General features: G+C 45.3%; 1 protein-coding gene across 1 annotated transcript in view; it reads left to right on the top strand.

Moving 5' to 3' along the window:
• Positions 1 to 2,062: 2,062 nt before the first annotated feature.
• The window catches only part of LOC306764582 (whirlin-like), a gene marked incomplete at its 3' end in the record, with an annotated part of 443,341 nt that continues 433,736 nt past the window's right edge, over positions 2,063 to 11,667 (top strand). The window contains exon 1 of the mRNA XM_079251756.1: positions 2,063 to 2,947. Coding sequence (XP_079107882.1) covers positions 2,273 to 2,947 — 675 coding nt within the window. The 5' untranslated portion in view covers positions 2,063 to 2,272. The remainder of the gene's footprint in view (positions 2,948 to 11,667) is intronic.

Raw genomic sequence — 11,667 nt, 5'->3', positions numbered from 1 at the left:
CTCCTCGTCCTGTCCACCTGTCCCCGTCCTGTCCATCTCTCCTCGTCCTGTCCACCTCTCCTCGTCCTGTCCACCTGTCCTCGTCCTGCCCATCTCTCCTCGTCCTGTCCACCTGTCCCCATCTTGTCCACCTCTCCTCTTCCTGTCCACCTGTCCCCGTCCTGTCCATCTCTCCTCGTCCTGTCCACCTGTCCCCGTCCTGTCCATCTCTCCTTGTCCTGTCCACCTGTCCCCCTCCTATCCATCTCTCCTTGTCCTGTCCACCTGTCCCCCTCCTGTCCATCTCTCCTCGTCCTGTCCACCTGTCCTCGTCCTGTCCACTTCTCCTCTTCCTGTCCACCTGTCCTCGTCCTGTCCATCTCTCCTCGTCCTGTCCACCTGTCCCCCTCCTATCCATCTCTCCTCGTCCTGTCCACCTGTCCTCGTCCTGTCCATCTCTCCTTGTCCTGTCCACTTGTCCCCCTCCTATCCATCTCTCCTCGTCCTGTCCACCTGTCCCCATCTTGTCCACTTCTCCTCTTCCCGTCCACCTGTCCTCGTCCTGTCCATCTCTCCTTGTCCTGTCCACCTGTCCCCCTCCTATCCATCTCTCCTCGTCCTGTCCACCTGTCCCCATCTTGTCCACTTCTCCTCTTCCAGTCCACCTGTCCTCGTCCTGTCCATCTCTCCTTGTCCTGTCCACCTGTCCCCATCCTATCCATCTCTCCTCGTCCTGTCCACCTGTCCCCCTCCTATCCATCTCTCCTCGTCCTGTCCACCTGTCCCCCTCCTATCCATCTCTCCTTGTCCTGTCCACCTGTCCCCATCCTATCCATCTCTCCTTGTCCTGTCCACCTGTCCCCCTCCTATCCATCTCTCCTCGTCCTGTCCACCTGTCCCCATCTTGTCCACCTCTCCTCTTCCTGTCCACCTGTCCTCGTCCTGTCCATCTCTCCTTGTCCTGTCCACCTGTCCCCCTCCTATCCATCTCTCCTCGTCCTGTCCACCTGTCCTCGTCCTGTCCATCTCTCCTTGTCCTGTCCACCTGTCCCCCTCCTATCCATCTCTCCTCGTCCTGTCCACCTGTCCCCATCTTGTCCACTTCTCCTCTTCCTGTCCACCTGTCCTCGTCCTGTCCATCTCTCCTTGTCCTGTCCACCTGTCCCCGTCCTGTCCATCTCTCCTCGTCCTGTCCACCTGTCCTCGTCCTGTCCATCTCTCCTTGTCCTGTCCACCTGTCCCCATCTTGTCCACTTCTCCTCTTCCTGTCCACCTGTCCTCGTCCTGTCCATCTCTCCTCGTCCTGTCCACCTGTCCCCATCTTGTCCACTTCTCCTCTTCCTGTCCACCTGTCCTCGTCCTGTCCATCTCTCCTTGTCCTGTCCACCTGTCCCCGTCCTGTCCATCTTTCCTCGTCCTGTCCACCTGTCCTCGTCCTGTCCATCTCTCCTTGTCCTGTCCACCTGTCCCCCTCCTATCCATCTCTCCTCGTCCTGTCCACCTGTCCCCCTCCTGTCCATCTCTCCTCGTCCTGTCCACCTGTCCTCGTCCTGTCCATCTCTCCTCGTCCTGTCCACCTGTCCTCGTCCTGTCCATCTCTCCTCGTCCTGTCCACCTGTCCCCCTCCTATCCATCTCTCCTCGTCCTGTCCACCTGTCCCCATCTTGTCCACTTCTCCTCTTCCTGTCCACCTGTCCCCATCTTGTCCACTTCTCCTCTTCCTGTCCACCTGTCCCCATCTTGTCCACTTCTCCTCTTCCTGTCCACCATTCCATCCCAGTTCTTCTTTCATCAACAATTAATAAAACCAGTGACTCTGACGTCATACTGGGATCAGACTGAAATAAGTTTTACTGGTTTTTATGCTCTGCGTGACGTCATCTGCTGCCAGAAATAATCATCTAAATGAGACTGAGTGCTGTTCGTCCGTTTCTAAGCAACGCACACAGCTGAGGACACGCGCGCGCACCGACATGCGTCATTTCCTGCAGACAAAACGCGTCCAGTCCTGCGCCGCTTCCAGTTGCTCCCAGTTGTTCCCACTTGGGTCCGCGCTGTGTAACCTGACTGGTTTCTGTCCGGATCTCCTCAGACAGCTGTGGTTCTGAGACGGCCGTGGACTCTGTCCTCCCAGGCGGACACTTTGGGGACACAGCGGGACAAACCCGCTCCGCGGTGGATCCGTGTCCACCTGTTGGACATGTCCCGCGTCTCGGTCTCCCTCCAGGTGGGAGGACCGGTGTGAGCCTCACCGGACGCCAGAGCCCTCCTCCGGTTCCCGGTCTGCTGTAGGATGAGCGCGGACCTGGAGGGCGTTCCGCTGCATACCGGCCCGTGCGCCCGCGCGCTCTCCGCCAACGTGCGGCGGCTCCACAACGCGCTGAACCTGCTGCTGAGTGAGCTGGAGAGACAGCAGTTTGTCCACTGTCTCAATGTCTACCACGCCAAGCGCAACGTCTTCGACCTGGTCCAGACCCTGCGGCTGATCCTGGACACGGCGGGGAAGCGGCAGCTGCTGCCGCTGCTGCGCCTGGTCATCCCGCGCTCCGACCAGCTGCTCTTCGACCAGTACACGTCGGAGGGACTCTACCTGAAGGCAGACCTGCTACCCAGACACGGCCGCGCGGAGGTCTTTGGAGATGAAGGCGACCCCACTCTGCAGTCCTACGTCAGCTCCATACAGGATCAGCCGCTCGCGAGCAGCTGTCCGGACCCCGAGGGGTCCACGGTCCCCCCCACGTGTCAGGGCCTCTTTGGAGAGTTCCGACAAGTTACCCTGACGCGCTGCAGGAGCCAGGAGGGTCTGGGCTTCAGCATCCGCGGGGGTTCCGAGCACGGCGTGGGGATCTACGTGTCTCTGGTGGAGCCGGGCTCGTCGGCCGAGAGGGAGGGCCTGAGGGTCGGGGACCAGATAGTGACGGCAAACGACAACGTGTTTGACCACGTGTCTCACGTGGAGGCGGTTAAGGTACGGTGTCATGCATGCGCACGTGCTTGGTTCCATGAACGGAAGAGTCCAGCGTGTCTGAGCTACTTCTGTGCCTAGAGTCTGCCAGAGGAGATGAACCAGCAACAACAGACCAGTTAGTGACAGCAGACCAGTTAGTGACAACAGAGTTAGTGACAGCAGACCAGTTAGTGACAACAGAGTTAGTGACAGCAGACCAGTTAGTGACAACAGAGTTAGTGACAGCAGAGTTAGTGACAGCAGACCAGTTAGTGACAACAGAGTTAGTGACAGCAGACCAGTTAGTGACAGCAGAGTTAGTGACAGCAGACCAGTTAGTGACAGCAGACCAGTTAGTGACAACAGAGTTAGTGACAGCAGAGTTAGTGACAGCAGACCAGTTAGTGACAACAGAGTTAGTGACAGCAGAGTTAGTGACAGCAGACCAGTTAGTGACAACAGAGTTAGTGACAGCAGACCAGTTAGTGACAGCAGACCAGTTAGTGACAACAGAGTTAGTGACAGCAGACCAGTTAGTGACAACAGAGTTAGTGACAGCAGACCAGTTAGTGACAGCAGACCAGTTAGTGACAACAGAGTTAGCGACAGCAGACCAGTTAGTGACAGCAGACCAGTTAGCGACAGCAGACCAGTTAGTGACAACAGAGTTAGTGACAGCAGACCAGTTAGCGACAGCAGACCAGTTAGTGACAACAGAGTTAGTGACAGCAGAGTTAGTGACAGCAGACCAGTTAGTGACAACAGAGTTAGTGACAGCAGACCAGTTAGTGACAGCAGACCAGTTAGTGACAGCAGAGTTAGTGACAGCAGACCAGTTAGTGACAGCAGACCAGTTAGTGACAGCAGAGTTAGTGACAGCAGACCAGTTAGTGACAGCAGACCAGTTAGTGACAACAGAGTTAGTGACAGCAGACCAGTTAGTGACAACAGAGTTAGTGACAGCAGACCAGTTAGTGACAGCAGAGTTAGTGACAACAGAGTTAGTGACAACAGAGTTAGTGACAGCAGACCAGTTAGCGACAGCAGACCAGTTAGTGACAACAGAGTTAGTGACAGCAGACCAGTTAGTGACAGCAGACCAGTTAGTGACAGCAGAGTTAGTGACAGCAGACCAGTTAGTGACAACAGAGTTAGTGACAGCAGACCAGTTAGTGACAGCAGACCAGTTAGTGACAACAGAGTTAGTGACAGCAGACCAGTTAGCGACAGCAGACCAGTTAGCGACAACAGAGTTAGCGACAGCAGACCAGTTAGCGACAGCAGACCAGTTAGCGACAACAGACCAGTTAGTGACAACAGAGTTAGTGACAGCAGACCAGTTAGCGACAGCAGAGTTAGTGACAGCAGACCAGTTAGCGACAGCAGAGTTAGTGACAGCAGACCAGTTAGTGACAGCAGAGTTAGTGACAGCAGACCAGTTAGTGACAACAGAGTTAGCGACAGCAGACCAGTTAGTGACAGCAGAGTTAGTGACAGCAGACCAGTTAGCGACAGCAGACCAGTTAGTGACAGCAGACCAGTTAGCGACAGCAGACCAGTTAGTGACAACAGAGTTAGCGACAGCAGACCAGTTAGTGACAGCAGACCAGTTAGTGACAACAGAGTTAGCGACAGCAGACCAGTTAGTGACAGCAGACCAGTTAGCGACAGCAGACCAGTTAGTGACAACAGAGTTAGTGACAGCAGACCAGTTAGTGACAGCAGACCAGTTAGCGACAGCAGACCAGTTAGTGACAACAGAGTTAGCGACAGCAGACCAGTTAGTGACAGCAGACCAGTTAGCGACAGCAGACCAGTTAGTGACAACAGAGTTAGCGACAGCAGACCAGTTAGCGACAGCAGACCAGTTAGTGACAGCAGACCAGTTAGCGACAGCAGACCAGTTAGTGACAACAGAGTTAGCGACAGCAGACCAGTTAGCGACAGCAGACCAGTTAGCGACAGCAGACCAGTTAGTGACAGCAGACCAGTTAGTGACAGCAGACCAGTTAGCGACAGCAGAGTTAGTGACAACAGAGTTAGTGACAGCAGACCAGTTAGTGACAACAGAGTTAGTGACAGCAGACCAGTTAGTGACAACAGAGTTAGTGACAGCAGAGTTAGTGACAGCAGACCAGTTAGTGACAACAGAGTTAGTGACAGCAGACCAGTTAGCGACCGCAGACCAGTTAGCGACCGCAGACCAGTTAGCGACCGCAGACCAGTTAGCGACCGCAGACCTGTTAGCGACCGCAGACCTGTTAGCGACAGCAGACCAGTTAGCGACAGCAGACCAGTTAGCGACAGCAGAGTTAGCGACAGCAGAGTTAGCGACAGCAGACCAGTTAGCGACAGCAGACCAGTTAGCGACAGCAGACCAGTTAGCGACAGCAGACCAGTTAGCGACAGCAGAGTTAGCGACAGCAGAGTTAGCGACAGCAGAGTTAGCGACAGCAGAGTTAGCGAAAGCAGACCAGTTAGCGACAGCAGACCAGTTAGCGACAGCAGACCAGTTAGCGACAGCAGACCAGTTAGCGACAGCAGACCAGTTAGCGACAGCAGACCAGTTAGCGACAACAGACCAGTTAGCGACAGCAGACCAGTTAGCGACAGCAGACCAGTTAGCGACAGCAGACCAGTTAGCGACAGCAGAGTTAGCGACAGCAGACCAGTTAGCGACCGCAGACCAGTTAGCGACCGCAGACCAGTTAGCGACCGCAGACCAGTTAGCGACAGCGCTGCCTCCTCTGGGGCCGCAGAAAGCTGCCTGCAGTCCGGCTACTCATGTTTTCCCTCTGTAGCTGCAGGCAAAGCCAAGAACACAGATGTTTACAGGCAGATGGGGTGAAGACTCGTCTCCACTTCCTGATGCTTTTTAAAACACAGAAAGTTGTTTAAATTAGTTTACACGAAGGACTCGTCACAAAAAGAAAAAATGACAAAAACAATGTATTACACACAAAGAAAAAATAAAACAATAACAATAAACTATAACCTGAAAGAACAGATCTGCACCTACAGGCAAGAGGTCTGTCCACTCAGCACACATGGTTTATGTGTAAAGCTGGGACGCAGAGTGAACTGTATCCCAAAAGAACATGAACACCATACAGCTGGTACTGAACCCACATCTCACCATTTAAAGGAATATATGGGCGCATTTCGAATTTGATGGCAGCAACACACATTGGTTGCTAAATGAAATTAAATGAATGAATGAATGAATCAATGAATGATCTAAGAGGGAGAATCCATGAAAGATGAAATATATGTAAAATATGGAAAACATAAAACTAGTTTAAAGACTGTTCTTTAGCTTAATGACTGTTCTATTGTTTCCTGACTGTTCTTTAGCTTAGTGACTGTTCTATAGTTTCCTGACTGTTCTTTAGATTTAGTGACTGTTCTATAGTTTCCTGACTGTTGTTTAGCTGAGTGACTGTTCTATAGTTTCCTGACTGTTCTTTAGACTTAGTGACTGTTTTATAATTTCCTGATTATTCTTAAGCTTAATGACTGTTCTATAGTTTCCTGACTGTTCTTTAGCTGAGTGACTGTTCTATAGTTTCCTGACTGTTCTTTAGACTTAGTGACTGTTTTATAGTTTCCTGACTGTTCTTTAGCTCAGTGACTGTTCTATAGTTTCCTCACTGTTATTTAGCTTAATGACTGTTCTATAGTTTTCGGACTGTTCTTTAGACTTAGTGACTGTTCTATAGTTTCCTGACTGTTCTTTAGCTCAGTGACTGTTCTATAGTTTCCTGACTGTTCTTTAGCTGAGTGACTGTTCTATAGTTTCCTGACTGTTCTTTAGACTTCGTGACTGTTTTATAGTTTCCTGATTATTCTTAAGCTTAATGACTGTTCTATAGTTTCCTGACTGTTCTTTAACTGAGTGACTGTTCTATAGCTTCCTGACTGTTCTTTAGACTTAGTGACTGTTCTATAGTATCCTGACTGTTCTTTAGACTTAGTGACTGTTCTATAGTTTCCTGACTGTTCTTTAGACTTAGTGACTGTTCTATAGTTTCCTGACTGTTCTTTAGACTTAGTGACTGTTTTATAGTTTCCTGACTATTCTTTAGACTTAGTGACTGTTTTATAGTTTCCTGACTGTTCTTTAGACTTAATGACTGTTCTATAGTTTCCTGATTATTTTTTAGACTTAATGACTGTTCTATAGTTTCCTGACTGTTCTTTAGCTTAATGACTGTTCTATAGTTTCCGGACTGTTCTTTAGCTGAGTGACTGTTCAATAGTTTACTGACTGTTCATTAGCTTAGTGACTGTTCTATAGTTTCCTCACTGTTATTTAGCTTAATGACTGTTCTATAGTTTCCTGATTATTCTTTAGCTGAGTGACTGTTCTATAGTTTCCTGACTGTTCTTTAGCTCAGTGACTGTTCTATAGTTTCCTGACTGTTCTTTAGCTGAGTGACTGTTCTATAGTTTCCTGACTGTTCTTTAGACTTCGTGACTGTTTTATAGTTTCCTGATTATTCTTAAGCTTAATGACTGTTCTATAGTTTCCTGACTGTTCTTTAGCTGAGTGACTGTTCTATAGCTTCCTGACTGTTCTTTAGACTTAGTGACTGTTCTATAGTTTCCTGACTGTTCTTTAGACTTAGTGACTGTTCTATAGTTTCCTGATTATTTTTTAGACTTAATGACTGTTCTATAGTTTCCTGACTTTTCTTTAGCTTAATGACTGTTCTATAGTTTCCTGACTGTTCTTTAGCTTAGTGACTGTTTTATAGTTTCCTGATTATTCTTTAGCTGAGTGACTGTTTTATAGTTTCCTGATTATTCTTAAGCTTAATGACTGTTCTATAGTTTCCGGACTGTTCTTTAGCTTAGTGACTGTTCTAAAGTTTCCGGACTGTTCTTTAGCTGAGTGACTGTTCTATAGTTTCCTGACTGTTCTTTAGCTTAGTGACTGTTCTAAAGTTTCCGGACTGTTCTTTAGCTTACTGACTGTTGTATAGCTTACTGACTGTTCTTTAGACTTAGTGACTGTTTTATAGTTTCCAGATTATTAATCTTAATGACTGTTCTATAGTTTCCTGACTGTTCTTTAGCTCAGTGACTGTTCTATAGTTTCCTCACTGTTCTTTAGACTTAGTGACTGTTCTATAGTTTCCTGATTATTCTTTAGCTGAGTGACTGTTCTATAGTTTCCTGACTGTTCTTTAGACTTAGCGACTGTTCTACAGTTTCCTGACTGTTCTTTCGACTTAGTGACTGTTCTATAGTTTCCTGACTGTTCTTTAGACTTAGTGACTGTTCTACAGTTTCCTGACTGTTCTTTCGACTTAGTGACTGTTCTATAGTTTCCTGACTGTTCTTTAGCTTAATGACTGTTCTATAGCTTCCTGACTGTTCTTTAGACTTAGTGACTGTTTTATAGTTTCCTGACTGTTCTTTAGCTTAATGACTGTTCTATAGCTTCCTGACTGTTCTTTAGACTTAGGAAACTATAAAACAGTCACTGACTGTTCTTTAGACTTAATGACTGTTCTATAGTTTCCGGACTGTTCTATAGCTTAGTGACTGTTCTACAGTTTCCTGACTGTTCTTTCGACTTAGTGACTTTTTTATAGTTTCCTGATTATTCTTAAGCTTAATGGCTGTTCTATAGTTTCCTGACTGTTCTTTAGACTTAGTGACTGTTCTATAGTTTCCGGACTGTTCTTTAGCTGAGTGACTGTTCTATAGTTTCCTGACTGTTCTTTAGCTTAGTGACTGTTTTATAGTTTCCTGATTATTCTTTCGACTTAGTGACTGTTCTATAGTTTCCTGACTTTTCTTTAGCTTAATGACTGTTCTATAGTTTCCTGACTGTTCTTTAGCTTAGTGTCTGTTCGACAGTTTCCTGACTGTTCTTTCGACTTTGTGACTGTTCTACAGTTTCCTGACTTTTCTTCCGACTTAGTGACTGTTCTATAGTTTCCTGATTTTTCTTAAGCTTAATGACTGTTCTATAGTTTCCTGACTGTTGTTTAGTTCACTGACTGTTCTTTAGCTTACTGACTGCTTACTGACTGTTCTATAGTTTCCTGACTTTTATTTACCTTAGTGACTGCTCTTTAGCTTACTGACTGTTCTTTAGCTTACTGACTGTTCTATAATTTCCTGACTGTTCTTTAGCTTACTGACTGTTCTTTAGCTTCCTGACTGTTGTTTAGCTGACTGACTCCTCTATATTTTCCTGACTGTTGTTTAGCTCACTGACTGTTCTATAGTTTCCTGACTGTTTTATATGTTCCTGGCTGATGTTTAACTTACTGACTGTTGTATAGCTTACGGACTGTTGTTTAGTTTCCTGACTGATTTTCAACTTACTGACTGTTCCATAGTTTCCTTATTGTTCTTTAGCGTACTGACTGTTCTATAGTTTCCTGACTTTTCATTAGTTTACTGACTGTTATTTAGCTCACTGACTCTTCTGTAGTTTCCTGACTGTTCTTTAGCTTACTGACTGCTCTTTATGTTACTGACTGTTCTATAGTTTCCTGACTTTCATTTACCTTAGTGACTGCTCTTTAGCTTACTGACTGTTCTATAGTTTCCTGACTTTTATTTACCTTAGTGACTGTTCTTTAGCTTACTGACGGTTCTATAATTTCCTGACTGTTCTTTAGCTGAGTGACTGTTCTTTAGCTGAGTGACTGTTTTTTAGCTGAGTGACTGTTCTATAGTTTCCTGACTGTTCTTTAGCTTAATGACTGTTCTACAGTTTCCTGACTGTTCTTTAGCTCAGTGAGTGTTCTATAGTTTCCTGACTGTTCTTTAGCTCAGTGAGTGTTCTATAGTTTCCTGACTGTTCTTTAGCTTAATGACTGTTCTACAGTTTCCTGACTGTTCTTTAGCTTAATGACTGTTCTACAGTTTCCTGACTGTTCTTTAGCTTAATGACTGTTTGATAGTTTCCTGATTATTCTTAAGCTTAATGACTGCTCTATAGTTTCCTGACTGTTGTTTAGTTCACTGACTGTTCTATAGTTTCCTGACTTTCTTTAGCTTACTGACTGTTTGTAGTTTATTCACTGTTCTTTTCTTTTTCTTTTTTTTTTTTTTTAGTTTCCTGACTGTTTTATATGTTCCTGGCTGATCTTTAGCTTACTGACTGTTGTATAGCTTACTGACTGTTCTTTAGTTTCCTGACTGATTTTCAACTTACTGACTGTTCTATAGTTCCCTTATTTTTTTTTAGCGTACTGACTGTTCTATAGTTTCATTACTGTTCTATAGCTTACTGACTCTTATATATTTCCTGACTTTTCATTAGCTTACTGACTTTTCTTTAGCTCACTGACTCTTCTGTAGTTTCCTGACTGTTCTTTAGCTGAGTATCTGTTCTATAGTTTCCTGACTGTTCATTAGCTTAGTGACTGTTCTATAGTTTCCTGACTGTTCATTAGCTTAGTGACTGTTCTATAGTTTCCTGACTGTTCCTTAGACTTAGTGACTGTTCTACAGTTTCCTGACTGTTCTTTCGACTTAGTGACTGTTCTATAGTTTCCTGATTTTTCTTAAGCTTAATGACTGTTGTATAGTTTCCTGACTGTTCTTTAGCTGAGTGACTGTTTCATAGTTTCCTCACTGTTCTTTAGCTTAATGACTGTTATATAGTTTCCTGACTGTTCTTTAGACTTAGTGACTGTTTCATAGTTTCCTCACTGTTCTTTAGCTTAATGACTGTTATATAGTTTCCTGACTGTTCTTTAGACTTAGTGACTGTTTCATAGTTTCCTGATTATTCTTAAGCTTAATAACTTTTCTATAGTTTCCGGACTGTTCATTACCTGAGTGATTGTTCTATAGTTTCCGGACTGTTCTTTAGCTTAGTGACTGCTCTTTAGCTTACTGACTGTTCTATAGTTTCCTGACTGTTATTTACCTTAGTGACTGCTCTTTATGTTACTGACTGTTCTATAGTTTCCTGACTTTTATTTACCTTAGTGACTGTTGTTTAGCTCACTGACTGTTTTCTAGTTTCCTTTCTTTTATTTAGCTTACTGACTGTTATTTAGCTTACTGACGGTTCTATAATTTCCTGACTGTTCTTTAGCTGAGTGACTGTTCTATAGTTTCCTGACTGTTCATTAGCTTAGTGACTGTTCTACAGTTTCCTGACTGTTCTTTCGACTTAGTGACTGTTCTATAGTTTCCTGATTTTTCTTAAGCTTAATGACTGTTCTATAGTTTCCTGACTGTTCTTTAGCTGAGTGACTGTTTCATAGTTTCCTCACTGTTCTTTAGCTTAATGACTGTTATATAGTTTCCTGACTGTTCTTTAGACTTAGTGACTGTTTCATAGTTTCCTGATTATTCTTAAGCTCAATAACTTTTCTATAGTTTCCGGACTGTTCATTACCTGAGTGATTGTTCTATAGTTTCCTGACTTTTACTTACCATAGTGACTGCTCTTTAGCTCACTGACTGTTCTACAGTTTCCTGACTTTTATTTACCTTAGTGACTGTTGTTTAGCTCACTGACTGTTTTCTAGTTTCCTTTCTTTCATTTAGCTTACTGACTGTTCTTTAGCTTACTGACGGTTCTATAATTTCCTGACTGTTCTTTAGCTGAGTGACTGTTGTATAGTTTCCTGACTGTTCTATAGTTTCCTGACTTTTATTTACCTTAGTGACTGCTCTTTAGCTCACTGACTGTTCTATAGTTTCCTGACTTTTATTTACCTTAGTGACTGTTCTTTAGCTCACTGACTGTTTTCTAGTTT

The sequence above is a fragment of the Telmatherina bonti genome (genome assembly GCF_933228915.1).
Source record: "Telmatherina bonti genome assembly, chromosome: 13".
Classification (NCBI taxonomy): Eukaryota; Metazoa; Chordata; class Actinopteri; order Atheriniformes; family Telmatherinidae; genus Telmatherina; species Telmatherina bonti.
The sequence above is the reverse complement of the archived record's forward strand: the minus strand, read 5'-3'. Positions and strand labels throughout refer to the sequence as shown.